This window comes from Anolis sagrei, chromosome 1 (assembly GCF_037176765.1).
Source record: "Anolis sagrei isolate rAnoSag1 chromosome 1, rAnoSag1.mat, whole genome shotgun sequence".
NCBI classification, from domain to species: domain Eukaryota; kingdom Metazoa; phylum Chordata; class Lepidosauria; order Squamata; family Dactyloidae; genus Anolis; species Anolis sagrei.
In genome coordinates, this window is record NC_090021.1 from 69,162,921 (window position 1) to 69,178,064 (window position 15,144).

The following is a 15,144-nucleotide window of genomic DNA, read 5'->3' on the forward strand; positions in this document are numbered from 1 at the left end:
CTCTAGGCACATATTTTAGAAACAAATTGCAGGCAAGTGACTGGGAGGGGAAAGGGGGAGAGCCGGGGGAACCACAACAAAAAAGATAAAACTTTCCACTGCCATTTCACTCCCTGAAGTGGCACAACCCAAACACACAATGGCCCACCCCCAATTTGGGTCTTTCCTATTGAGCCATGAAGAGTTCCCCCCTTCCACCCATTTCCACTTTTAGTTTTACTAAATTAGACAGGAAAAAAAGTTGCGGTGAACTCGAGAGTTTGCATGTCATTTTGAGGTGTTCGAAGTTGGTTTCGACAGTGGGCTACAATGAACACTGTGCAGAGGGAATTCTACTCAAACAGGGTCTCAGAATCCTCAGAATCAGATTTGAGAATACGTGTTCATGAGATGCAAAATGGAGAGAAAAGTATCTTCTGTCAAGAGTTTCTGTTGTCCCGGCAGAGGGACAGTACTGAAAAGCACATGTGAAAAGAATGTTCTCTTTGATTAAAAAGGAGGGGAAAAAAATCTGAGTACAGAAAGATGCCACAACAACACACTTGATGAACACCAGATTTGAGTTTGCCACTGTTACTGTATATGGTCCTAAAAGAAAAAAAACAATCCATTTTATGTATAAATATTTATTATCAATTTGAAGACTTAATTTGCCAGAAAGTTACAGATCTGCCTATTCCAATTTTGTAACCATCTCTTCTGTACTTCTGTTCCCTGTTTGCCTGTTTAAGATGCTATCTGCAACTTTTATGTCATCAGGATTAACTCAAAATTTGGTAAAAAGAAATTCCCAGAGAACCAAGTTACAAAGATTCTGAGACAAAAAAGTGAATATACAAAATGCTGAAAAAAGTGGTGCTTTGAAAAAAAGTGCCTTTCAATTTACTATACATTTTGCAGTAACTTCAAAAAAATGGCTTCTACATGCAAGATAGATTTCATTACATTTGGTGTAAAACATTTATACATATTCTTTACAATTTGTACAAATATTTCATGGCTATTATCATAACACTTGATGGAATTTTGGATGGCAAACTAAAAGATAAGAAAGCGTGTAAAAAAAATATAATTGAAAACTTGAAAAAGCATTTGGAGCCAGGTTGACACTGCATTTATATTGGCCTGGATTCTTTTTTATTGTAAGTTATTAAACAGAGGCAAGTGGCAATAGCACATAAATCAGTAGAACTTAATATACCCATCCCGGGAAATGGATATATTAGATGGGAGCATTCTGTTCACAGTGACTGAAATTCCTACATGGCACTATGGTCTGTTTTTGGCAACAGCTCCACTGTCAGTTCAATCTTCTTAACAGTTCAGCCTTTTTACATGTCACTCCAAGTATATGATGAAAGTGGTCTCACACCTGGTCCTGAATGTACTATTTTGAAACTAGCTGTTTCCTTGACCTTGTTTGCTGACACATGAATGGCTGTTTGTTATGGAAAACAGACTGCTGCTCTTGGCCATTATGTGGTCAAGTGTTTTAAATGCTGGGTCAAAGCAGGCTATTATATAAGGACCTACACCACAAAAGTGACCTTAGTACATTTTCTATTGTGTCAAGTGATGATCAAACATGAGCGACATTTGTTGAAGACACGGTGAAAGCTCCTAAGAATACACAGTATTAACTATCACTGGAAAGGAGCAGAAGGCGCATGGCTTTTAGAGTTAACTGACAAGGCAATATTCTCCAGATATTTGGAATGGCCAACCTTTCCAAAGTCCAACCTTCTTTCCTATACAGCTAGGCAAGCTTTGAGGCATCAATGTTACAAGGACAGAATATTAAATGACTTCAGAAGGGGGATATATATATATATTACAGAATTTGAATGAAATGGCTTTATCAGAGAAAGACTGAAGCTTTGCTCAGCAGCAAAACTGTAATCAAAATTTTACTTGGCTGCTACCAAATGGTTTGTCAACCGGATAAATGAAATTACTCTTAAGGGGAAAAAACCGATTTACACCTCTTAACACATCAATCATTTCTAACCGGATGGCACTGAATACTTTTCAAGAGTTTAGAAGCATATATCTTTTTGTAACCCATTTGGCAATTCAGAGCTCTATCATATCACATTCCAGTTTGGCTTAGACATAACAGAAAGGGAAAGCACTCAGGATAAAAAATATACATAAATATCCAAGGCATTTAGGCTAAGAAAGTAAACATCTCAAGTTTTCACTTTTTTTGCATCTTGTTTTTTAAAGGCTTTTTTTTTTAGATGGCAAAGGCATCTTGTATTTGCACTGCCCCCACCAAAAATCAGGAAAGCACTTTGGAGTTTTTTTTTTTCCTTCATTATCCATTATCTACATCACTGGAAAACGGCCGAGAGCCTGCCTCAGCTTCTGTGCAATCTGAAAGAGAAGAAGCATAACAATGTACAAAATTTATTTGTCGTATCAGGGCAACCAGTCAATTGTATTACATTTCTAACAGAACAAAACAAACAAACAGACAAAATACAAAATTTGCGAGTTAGGTAGTTGATTAAATGTCCTTTGACCAGTAGCTGGTCACTTGGAGTGCTTCTGGTGTTGCTGCAAAGGTCCTCCATTGTGCATGTGGCAGGGCTCAGGGTGCATTGCATATACACACATAATGTCAATATGTGTATAGTGTGTATATATATTACTGTCAATGTACAAAATAACATCTTAGGAGATGGGATGTAGAGTAACCCATTAATAAATACAAATATTGCACACACTAAAACACTTATTACAAGCATTCATTCTGCACAGCACAATCCTACCCATGTGTACTCAGAAGTGCACTCTGATTCAGTCTGATGGGACTTGATCTCAAATGAACTGATGCAGCATTAGAGCCTTATTTTTTAAAAACAAAAACCTTATTTCCAATTCAAATTACAACATGTTAGATTTGCTATATTAGCCTTTGGTCCATTTTGTGTGCGTGTGTGTGCGCGTGCATGCATGTGTGTGTGTGTGTGTATATATATATGTGTGTGTGTGTGTATTACTGTCAATAACCAGTACCAAAAAAGGAACAAATGTCAAAATAGGAACATGACATGCATTTAGATATTGTCTGTAAACATTTATATTGATCCTGCTTTCCAAGATAATCAGTTTGGGTCACATGAATATATATTCATTTAATGCTTTTTAAAAAAATATTGATTTAAAAAATAAAAACACAATTTGTGTATTGCCATATGGTACAATCTTCCATTTTATTCTCTGATAGTAGAGTCTGAAGAGGATCCAGTCAACACTTGTACTTTAAATGGCCACATCACTCTATTCTCCTTCACCAGAATGGGGCAAGGAGTGCATAAATCAATTGGTTCTCAATCTTACTGGATACAGAACTATCATCTGAACCAGCACAGATACACTTAAAAAAATAGATGTCCTTTTATCTTGACTTCCTCCTGTGTATTTCTTCCCTTTTAAATGATTAAGACACTTTTGGGTTGGAAAAAAAGAAGGCAAATTTCGGAGAAATACAACATACATGTGTTTCTGCATATTTCTAAGGTACAGAAGGGATTAAATGATAGGGAATTATGTGGAATCACTGCACACAGCATCATCATTATTCCTTCACTGAAAGGAATGAAAGAATCCATAATGAAGTGCCAAGTACAACTCATAGAGTATCCTGGCCAAAAAGCAAGCGGCAGCTGCACTGACTTGTCATGTGAAGCACAGGAAGCACCAGTCACACCAAGCAGCATTTTCTAAGGAGGAGAGGAAAAACTATTTCTCCAGAAGCCTATTTATTTATTTATTTATTTATTTTAAAATGGAATTTGCACACTTCTGGTGGCTTTTCAAATAATCATGGATAAAGTTACTGTTTTCTTAGCTTTTTAAATGCATATTTTAAGAATGAAATACAAAATCTGAGAACAAAAACTGTGTGCATTTTAGTAGTCCTTTTCCTTCCATATAAAAAAAAGGAAGAGGAAGACTTCAGCACAACTGGCAGCAAGTTGCAACTTACCGTTTCATAGAATTGTGCTTGCTGCTCCAAATACAAGCGCATCACACTATTGTAATCATAAATTCGGTTACTGTGAAAATGATTCATCTCAGCTGTAAACAAAAAGTAAAATCACCACACATTAAAGGCTAATGCCAAAAACAGAATAAAACTGTACTTATTACAAGAAACCAAACAAAAGATAAAACTTCATGAATTACAGTAGCAATAACAACATGCTTGCTGCCTCGGACTCACTTTGCTCAGTGCAACAACAAATGAAGGACGGAAGGCAGAAATTGTAACAGGCACCACCACACACACAGGGCCAGGCAGAGGGAAGCCACCACTGTTTTTTATATTTTGCCTTTGCTGCCTCCAATTATTTATTAAAGGTTTCTTTTGCTGCCACCAATTTATTGTTTCATATTGTTTCATAGGTCACCTCCTTTAATGGAATGTTTAAAAAGCCACGCAAAGACTTCAGTTGGAATAAAACAGGAATATGTTGTTTATTTTGAACAGTCAATATGCGTAATGGTTTCAAATAACTAGTCAGGCTTTACTTCTTACAGATGATGGTACTTTTTTCTTGAGTTTCTTAAAACAAGTTCCCCAAACTGAAATCCAAACAGGATCTTTAAGTCTTTTGAATTTCCCTTCCTCCCACAGCACTCTAATCACTATAGAGGCCTATTAGGTGTTATCCTCAAAGAGGTACCATATTTTCCAGCGTACTAGATGACTTTTTAACCCTGGAAAATCTTATGAAAATCAGGGTGCCATCTATTGAAAAGTCAGGGTGGTGATGTGCCTTTGATGTGGCTGCTGAAGCATTCTGGGAGTTGGGGAACTTTGCCTGGGACTGCTGGCAGTTGTAGTCTGGAGGCGCTTCCTTGGGCTAGGCAAACACAGGGGCCTTGGAAGGAAGAGAGTGGCCGTAGCGGGGGAGGGCCTTGAAAGAAGAGCGGCAAGAGCAACGGGGACAGCCCAGTGGCCCATCACCCCCGGCCAGTCTCCATGGCGATGCAGCCTCCCACTCTTCCTCCCCACACCCTCCCTCCCCCTTCTCCTCCCTCGCCCCGCATTGACAAGGTTTTCACTATGGATTTCTTGTAACTAGATGAGTATAGTGTTGCAAGAGGTGTAGTCTTATGTGGCAAGTATATCCCTAATTTTGTATTTTATCTTGAAAAGCTGGGGGTCCCCTTATACCCCCAGTCATCTTGTATGCCAGAAAATATGGTATCTTTCATATAACAAATAGTTCCCAAATCTCTTCCTTCCCCCTTCAAAACTCCTAACCCTTCTTCCACACCAAACTCATAACTGAACTAAATAGCTGCTTCAGCTTCTTCTCTTTGCCTTTGGCTATGCCCATCAGTTACTGAGTGTTTCCCTCCAATTTCATCAGCCAATCAGACTGAACTTCTGGCTAAGAGGCTGCCTGATCGCTCCACCCCCTTAGCTATCCTTAGCTTTTGCAAGCTGGGGCTGTTTTCCAACTTTACACCAACCCTTTAAGGTAGGTCCACCCATTACACTTGGCCTCATCACTTGGAATATCCATATAAAAAGACAAAATGCATGGGAAACTCTTCAGGCTTAAAGTAAAGGCAAAGGTTTCCCTTTGACATTAAGTCTAGTAGTGTCCGACTCCAAGGGGTGGTGCTAATCTCCATTTCTAAGCCAAAGAGTTGGCGTTGTCCATAAACACCTCCAAGGTCATGTGGCCAGCATGACTACATGGAGCACCGTTACCTTCCCGCCGAAGCAGTACCTATTGATCTACTCACATTTGCATGTTTTCGAACTGCTAGTTTGGCAGAGCTGGCCCTAACAGAAGGACCTCCCCAGATTCGAACCTCCAACCTTTTAGTCAGCAAGTTCAGCAGCTCAGTGGTTTAAGTCACTGTGCCACTGGGAGCTCCTCTTCAGGCTTAAGGGTGTGGTATTCACAACTCAGAGGCACTACCATGCTAAATTGCTTCATTATACCTATCACTGCTGAAGATATACTTCAATTTGAACACTACAATTCCTGCAAAAATTACAATCTTTAGCATTTTAATTCCAGCTCTTCTGAATATATTTTTGCAAATCGCTGCTTTTGGACAAACTTATCTACTAAATCTATTATATCAGTCAGTGAAATATATTCACTTCCACACTTATTATTCTAGTTATTTCTTTTTGCAGATCTGAAAACAGATCACAAAACACCACAGCATAAAAACCGCAGCTGTAATAAAAGCAACAGAAAGTTTGGTGATGAAATAAGCACATTTCTCTCTCTCTCTCTCTCTCTCTCACACACACACACACACACAGAGAGAGAGAGAGGAGAGAAAGAGAGAGGATTCATTTTTAAACTTAATTATACCACACTGTTTAAATGCTCAATTAAATGTTTTCAAAGTACTGTATTTTAATATGTTCTATGCTAAGGGACACATAATAGTGTTCACTATTAATGGTATAGTTTTCATGTATAATAGTAAAATGAAACTATTTCTATGAGGTTACTGAGAGGTAAGAAACTTTTATGGCAAACAGATATGAACAGATAGGCAGTCCTGCCTCTTGCTTTAATTTGGGTAAATCCTAACTCTGTCCCAGAATAACTACCAAATTGACGCCCGTTCATGTTTGCTGTCCATCATTAGTTTTGCCCTTCTCAGCCTCCATCCTTCTTCATGCCCAAAGAATATGAAAAAATAAAGCACGGGAACAGACATACCTTGTAGTGCATATGACATTGTGCTTGAGCGTTTCTGCATGTTGTGCTTATCCTGTGGAGTAATTTTGCTGGTAGCAACTAATTTATCGCTTTCCTTCACCTTTTCTATGGCTCCCTGTTATGACAAAAGTGTCACACAATGTATCGCTAAAATAACAAACATTCTAGGAAATTGCCCTTAAATGGCTACAAAAAGGACTTCCAAGGCTTAAACTAAAACAAGGCATGAAATTACATTGCAGTGGGGGGGGGGGGGGGGGGAGTTAAGCTCTCCCAGCCATACAACCATTCTACAATTGTTGGGATGCAGGAAGGAAGAGAGAGTGATTTTTGCCCTCCTGCATCTCCACAGAGACATGGCTGAAGGTCCTGGGGGGCCAATGGCCACTCTCTTCTCTTGGCTCTACTGGTTCAACTGGTTGCTATCCAGGCACCCCTCTTTCCTCCCGACTAAATGGCAGTAATAACACATTTGGAAGTCACCCTCCAGTGATGGAGAATGGAGAGGAAATACTGACTACCTTCTGCAAAATTCCAAAATGGCAGGCTGGCTCCAGGTTGCCCCCACAACAGTATTTGAGTAGAAAATAAAAAAGAGTGACAAAAAAGGCTCAGTACCTTATGAGCAGCTATGATATCAGGGAAGCAACCAAGAAATCCTTTGTATTCATGATTTGTTTCCATTAGAAAATGAAGATCCTTCTTTGGCTGGCAAAGAAAAACATTCAGTAATTAACTCCATAGCATCTGTATGCTTACAATGAAAATCATGGCAAGTGGGGACAAGAGTCAATAATCTGAGCACCTGAAGAAAATACTTATCTTCTCTTATATTTTAAATCTCTTTCTAAAGCTTTTCCCAAATGTAAGGCCAAGTAATGTATGGCAAGTACTGTTTCTGTTCCTTTTGAGTTGCCTGTCAACTTATGGCGACCTCATGTATTAAATAGGGGTTTTTTAGACATGGAATAGTCAGAGATGGATTATTATTATTATTATTATTATTATTATTATTATTATTATATGATTATGTTTATTTATATCCTACATTTCTCTCCAAAAGGAGACTCAAAGTGGCTTTCACTAAAAGCATTTCAATACATCTTAAAATATACAAATATTAAAACAGAATTAAACATCATTAGTATTAAAAACAATAGTTAAAATCCATTAAAATATATTCAAAACTAAAAAAACCACAGCTTGAACTTAAAAACGTTCTTTTTTAAAAGCCTGCCTGAATAAAAAGGTTTGTCACTGCATTCCTCTGATATGCAGCTTACAATGTCTTGTATTCCCCGGTGACCTCCCATGCAAATACTAATCAAGGGCTAGCTCTGTTTAGCATTCAAGATCATACAAGAGCTGGTGCTTTCCAATGCAATACTCTGTATTTTATCTAATATCTGTTTTTCACCTTTTTCTAAAATGCGCATATAGTTTGCAAAGCTTCAGTTCCTATAGCGAGAAGATTGAATTTAGCCCCTGCTCTTTATATGGCTGTATGTGAGGAAGATCAACAGCTACATTGAGATCCAAACAGGCAGCACCCTTTTGTGTACTTCATTTTCATTCTGTGTACATAAAGGTCCCAAGCAAAATTTTAATCAACTATATTATTGATAGATTTATAAATTTCTTTGGGCCTTCCATAGACTCTACAGACATATCTGTCAATGTAATATTAATACATATTCACCTGTTCTGCCACAAGACTGGCAATTTCTTCATATGTTTTTCCTGCTTCTGTAATTGCTTCATTGAGGTCAGTTTCACCTAAAAACAAAAGTGACAGAGAACCTTTCATGTCGATCAATACACAGCTCAAGGAAAAATAACCATAGTTCACCTAGTTGAAGTAAGTGAATTGTAAAACAGCATCTGCTGGATAAATTCTAATCATCAGTACAAGAAAATGCATAAACCAAGACTTAATTATAAAAAAATGTAAGAAAGAGTTGGATGTTAAGATAAAGAACAAGAGCCCATGGCCATACCACCCTAATAAGGACCAGAAATTCAGCAGAGCAAAAAAAAATTTATTTAAATTATTTATTTGGTCTTTTAAACCAACCTAAACAAATACACACATTTAAAGAAAATAAAGACTATCCAATTAATGATATCCAAATGTCACGAAGAATACCTTGGTACCCGCTGGTACTGAAAACCAGGGCTAAACCCTGTAAAGCTTTTCCTATTTTCTGATATTCCTTCGGTAATGCTGAAAGAGAGAAGATTTGACTTTAAAATAGAATCCATTAAAAGTTTGCAAAATGCAGTAAATAACTGCAACTAGAAAACACCAGCACAACAAGGCAGTCTTATCAAATCCATTCCAGCTGTCCCTGTACTCTTTCCCTGGCTGGGTCCTTTTTACTTTCTCTGAGGCAGTGCCATTCGTTTTCTTAGTGCCATTACTTTATTTGCTATGATCATTGGGCTTATCTTGCTCCTAAAAACAATTCATCTGTTTGACGTTAAGTACGTAAAATCCCTTAGTCAGCATTCTGTTATTGACACAGCCATACATTACACAACACATTTAGAATGGCAATGGGCAATAGCTGTATCCCATTGACAACGGTATAAGTGGGGCTGTGCATGAGGGATTGTTGTGAACTAAAGAGTCATCTGTAAATATGTGCTGCCTCTTCTCATTGCCCTAACGCACTGCACACTACAACTGTGTAATGGTTTGTCAGCCATACACATTCACCATTGAACCACATTAATGGGTATTTAGCATAAGGATTGCAGAAAGTAAGTCTGCTGGCAGAGATCTGTGTTATGATGAATGTAGCATCTTGGCTCTTGTGACTTCAGCTAATTACTCAGAGGAATTGGGCAGGTGGTTTCCAAAGTTCAAAGGCCTATGGGTGGCTGGGAGCTAAAGTAATAATTGCTACAGCATACTTACATCACAGGCTTTCAAGCACTCCTTGACTACAAGCACCACCTGATATCTGTCAGAAAGTAGCAGCCAGTAATGAAAGGACCAAGACATTTCTGGCCTATTCTCTGTTTGGATGCCTGCCAGCATGCCAACGTCTTAAATCAAGAAATAGCTTCCTAAGACCTACAGTAACACCTCAGCAAGCATGAGTCCACAAGTGGCAGCGAAAACCTGGAACCTCTGGGCACACAGAAGGCTGGGCGACTTGCAAGGCACTGAACAGACTGCACTCTGGGACCAAAAGATGAAGAGCCAACCTTAAGTAATGGTGCTACAAAGTGGAGTTCACCACATGCTAGTGTGAAGAAGAGCAAACCACAGACCACTTACTACAATGCAGTCTGAGTCCTGTCACATGTACAATGGAGGACCTTCCTACAGCAATATCTGAGGCGCTCAAAGTGGCCAGCTTCTGACACGATAAATAAAAAAATACTCTGCATCTTGCTACAGATCTGTTAAGTAGGCTAAGAGACTTGCAACAGGCATGCATCAGCAACTGTTAATTTATGAGACAGGAGGCTTAGTCCACAATATCTCTCTGAAATCACTGAATCCACAAACACAACTAATTTAACACATTTTCTAAAGGAATTAACTAGCATTTAAAATCAGATTATTCAAGAAGGTTTGTGAAGCATGTATGCAAATTATCACACTGCACATCCAAACAGGATATCTGAACAATGACAGCTTTGTTTTCAAGATCACACATCCTGAACAAATCTGGGAACCTTGGCATGACCTGTAAATCCAGTTGCACTAAAGAGGATGTCTGTACTATTTTGCTGTGCTTATTTATTTAAGGGAAACATATCTATGGTTCAATACAACATGATCTGAACTATTTAATTGTTGGACAAATAACTCTTTAAACTTCCTTTATCAGATTCAGTTTATTTTTAAAATATTTTTTTATTAAAAAGCAACCCCCACAACAAAATAAAACACAAATTCCAAAACAAAAACCTCACAATTGTGGGGTATCAGATTTGCTGTATGAGTGTTCTAATGCTAGTCATAAACAAAGGAAAGCTGTACATGATATAGATAAAAGTGCAATTGTCAAGTAATGACAGCTTGTTAACCATAGTTACTTACGTCCTGTACAACGTTTCCAGTGTTCATGGCCGACTGTCAACAATTCCTTAACGCCATCATCCATAGCTTTGGTGAACCTGCCAACTGCATCACATTTCTGTTCACTGTATGACAAAAGAAATGAGTCAGATTTCTTTGGTGAATTCAGAGAGGATTTTAAAAAAAAGAAACTATCCTAATTGCTCATAAACCTATACATTTCCTCCTGTATTTCTCTTTTGTTTGCTTACGAAGCCTAGCTCTATAGCTCACTATTTTCCTGCACTCAGGAAACAAAAGAACGATCTAGGCAAATCATCCTTTAATAGTGATATTATACATCAAATTAATCAAGAAGTAATATTTAATTCTGTTGAAGGAAAAGATGAACACCAAGAACATTGATTCGTAATATATTATCCTTGGTCCAGTGTAGCAACAGTACTGCCAGTCTAACAATAGATTCAATATTTTGGAGCAACATTGTTCACCTTAAAACATCAATGAACCGAGGAAAAACAGGACATAAACAAATGGATAAAAATGAAAAATTGCAAGAGGCTTCTCATGCATCTGATAATAATTAGCCCCAAGAAGAGAGAGGAGTTGAAAGATGTACCATTTAATTCCAAAGTCCATCCTTAATCTCCTATAGAAGAACAAGTTTCTTATCTGTGACTGCAGTTCCCCAAATGGTTATCTGTGAACTCGTACAAATGGTTAAACTTGTTGTTTTACAGGAATGGTTTGGCACTTTTATAAAGCTCAAAGACACAATTTGGCAGAAGCCCCATGCACTCATGTACATCCATCCAACTCTTCCCCCAGTTCCTTGTGGTCTGCCACACTGACAACCCATGAGAAACAATGCAGACACACTTGAGGTGAAGAGGGTGGTATTATGTGAGTTCACAGATGTCCACTTGAAGAACCACAATTACAGGTGAAGCAATCTGTTCCTTTTCTTTGTGGTTTCTGACTCACACAAATAAGGGTGCTGCTTTGCAAAACTGATGTAATGCTTTTCTAAATGATGTCTCCTGAGGAAGTGATGAATGAAAGTGGAGAGTTCAGCCCATACTGCAGTACTGCAAATGTCAAGCAAATCCTACCAGAAAAGCAAGTGAACCTGATAATGCTTTTGTAGAATAGCTCCTAATATGTTGAGATAGTAGCTTACAAGCTAAATTGAATCCAGAACTTGTTTCACAAATTCTTTTGCTTATGGAAAACCAATGAATGGTGAAAAGGAGAGAGGAGAGCATTTAAAACCACTTGGGAATGAATATATAATGAATCGCAGGCGCGGTTGGCGGGGACGAGAGACAGGGCCTTCTCGGTGGTGGCCCCTCGGCTATGGAATGCCCTACCCGTAGACATCAGGCAGGCCCCTTCGTTGCTGGAGTTCCGGAGGAGGGTCAAGACGTGGCTCTATGAACAGGCGTTCGGTCAACAAGGCAACTGAACTCATGAAGATGGTATAAATGAACAAAGGAATGGTAGAAGGATTATGAGAACGGAATCTGATTTTACTGAGGCGTTGATGACCACGTTGTTTGTTTTGTATTGTCTGTCGTGTATGTTATGTTTTAATCTAACTGTCATTGTTATATAAATTGCACTGTAAACCGCATTGAGTCGCCGATTGAGGCTGAAAAATGCGGTATAAAAATGAAGCAAATAAATAAATAAATAAATATATTCAAAGGTCAGACTAATACCATTGTCGTACTTTGGAATTGTCAAGTATCTTGAATAGCCCTTCTTTTATATGAGATCACAGCATAACTCTGTTAGTCTCATTTGTAGAACGAAGGCAATTTCATTCTCAAGATTAGAAGATGGGGCAGAGAAAGGAAGAAAGCCTGAGGTGGGAACTGAAATCAACGGCATAGCCTATGTACTTGAAAATCAAGATCCAAGTATAATTTTCCAAAAAATGATGACACAGTAACCCAAGAGGAATTTAGATATGCATATCAGACCAGGCAACTTGGAATCGAAGGTAAAGTATGTCATCTGGCTTCCTAAGGCAAAAACCATACCAACAAAGGGGATGAGGAATATTGGGATGAAGGCATAAATGCCTGGAAACTAAACTTGACAATACCATAAGGACTATTTGGAGGAGGGAGAAGCTCCCATCTTGTTCTCAGATGCATGCAGCTTTTGGTTGTTATTCATCTAATTGTTAATCTTGAGACTGGAGAAGTTATTTTTACAAAAGAGATCTTGGACTGTTGCTTTCACTTCAAGGACAGCATGACTGCAAAGCATGACTGCATCTAGTAATGGCCTTTACCTTGCAATCAGCTAGGCAAGGCAATCTACCATTCTGGTAATTATGAAGTTTTCTCATTTCCATCTGGAATATTCAATTCAATTTCCGAACCTTTTACAGAAATTTGTTGGGTGGGCAGAGTAGGACTTTCTCACATCCCAGGAAAATGGTGGGGTGTAAAAAATAAATAAATAACTGATTAAAATGTTGAAAAGCACCAAGAGGACTCTAGAACTTATGGAAGTTTCAAACTATACTGTTAGTATTGTGGGGCTTGATAAGCAGGAGTTGGGAAAAGGTTGGGAACTACACTTTACATCTTTGTATCTTTGAGTTATATCAAGTGATGAACCAATACTGCTCAGGCTCAGGATTACCCATTTGTGTGAGTTGCAGAATTTACAAAGAAGAACCATAGGGATCCATGCATTGGCCCAATGATACTGTTCTCAGAATTGCAAGATATATATTTACGCCTTTTCATCAAGTGACAGTATTTTTGCAATAATGAAGAGGAGGAATCCAACACCTTACATTTCTATCATATCCAAGTCAGGACCTTCTGGTTCCATAGTAGAAAAGACCATAACACCCACAATCTCATCTTTTTCTGCCTTCCTCTTACCCGTTTTCCATTCCTAAGGGCAAGAGGGGAAAAGTCATGGTGAGAGAAAAACACATTAAGAACGGACATCCTGAATAGCTTCATAACCAAGGACAGCGAGGGCTCTTCAATAAGTGATGACTAAAGCTGTGATTCAAAAAAGCAGATGACTTACCTCAAATTCAAAACCTAGAATTCAGAGAGAATGCCCCTTTTGCACATTAGTTGCTTTTGAAAATAAAAAGGTTCAGATTAGGTTTCTTAAATTAAATCATAGGGGGTGTCTATTTCAATAATGTGAGTGAAAACTTCTGCAGAAACAGCACAAGTTTTGACATACACATGGGACATGACCTGACCTGCACTATCTATCCCACACTTAGCCACATATTCACAGTATCTGATCTTAATATCCTTCCACAAAATACAGATTTTTATAAAGAAAGATGCTAGCATTCATTGTAATTTTCCCCTACAAAATAGCACATTCCCTTCTCTGAAACCATTTTCCCAATACAAATGGAACAATCGGTTTTTGTTTATAATTTATGCACCAAAACCCTTTATATAGGGAGCGTACAACCTATGGCCCTCCAAATTTATTTATTTACTTACTAATTTACTATATTTATATCCCATCTTTCTCGACCTTGAGAGGGACTCAGGGCGGCTTACAGCATAGGCAATAATTCAATGCCTCATGAACAATATACCTCCAATATACAATTGAATAAATCTTTCAATTAATAATTTAAATGAGATAAAATGCATTAAAACATATAAAACATTGAAATTACAACTATAAAACCACATTATCCACAATCATAGTCAGGCCATTCCAGTAATCATTGCAGGGTTATAAATCTGAGCAGTTTCAGCTAGAACAGTCAATGATAACATATCATATGATCTACAGCTAGATAATATCTAGAAAATTACAACTGAGTTACCTTTTCATCACGAAAGCTAAGGAACTGTTGAAAAAGTTCACTTTCTGAAACAACTGGATGACGACACATCCTGGTCATCCAACCTTGTAGCCTTTCCATCCGCATCTTGATGAATTCTTCCTCAAAACGCCCTGTTAGCCAACAAATGGCAGCCATTGACACTCACTATTAACGCTAACTTTTCCACCCGGTAAGATGAGTCATTTTGAAATCAGTATTTGTAAATTATGGAATACTCTGAATCATCTCAAAAGCATGGCAAAATACACACATTTTACAATACACCTGAACTTTATTTGGTTTTGCTCAGCTAGCAGATATACAGTGTTCCATGTATTGTTGTAATCTATGACAGGAAACATTTTTGGTTGTTAAAAACAAGACACACTTCAGTCAAGGTGTGTAATTTACAGTTTAAAATTTGGAGATCCTCCATCACCATTAGAAATGTTACTTTGATCTTTGCCTCACATGCTTTATCATTTCATCTGCAAAATTGTTCCTTGTTGCATTATATCAAATGTGACAACCATCACAATAAAATAGAAAGCAGCAACATA

The 15,144-nt window shown here is 38.0% G+C and overlaps 1 protein-coding gene across 3 annotated transcripts in view; it reads right to left on the minus strand.

The window, feature by feature from the left end:
- Positions 1-610: 610 nt before the first annotated feature.
- Positions 611-15,144, minus strand: part of SNX9 (sorting nexin 9) — a 52,672-nt gene continuing 38,138 nt past the window's right edge. For all 3 annotated transcript variants that reach the window (XM_060753645.2, XM_060753644.2, XM_060753646.2), the window contains 9 exons: positions 14,585-14,715; positions 13,565-13,668; positions 10,771-10,874; positions 8,860-8,937; positions 8,413-8,489; positions 7,332-7,421; positions 6,714-6,828; positions 3,995-4,086; positions 611-2,376 (listed from right to left, as the gene is read on the minus strand). In XM_060753645.2, coding sequence (XP_060609628.2) covers positions 2,329-2,376; positions 3,995-4,086; positions 6,714-6,828; positions 7,332-7,421; positions 8,413-8,489; positions 8,860-8,937; positions 10,771-10,874; positions 13,565-13,668; positions 14,585-14,715 — 839 coding nt within the window. In that variant the 3' untranslated portion in view covers positions 611-2,328. The remainder of the gene's footprint in view (positions 2,377-3,994; positions 4,087-6,713; positions 6,829-7,331; positions 7,422-8,412; positions 8,490-8,859; positions 8,938-10,770; positions 10,875-13,564; positions 13,669-14,584; positions 14,716-15,144) is intronic.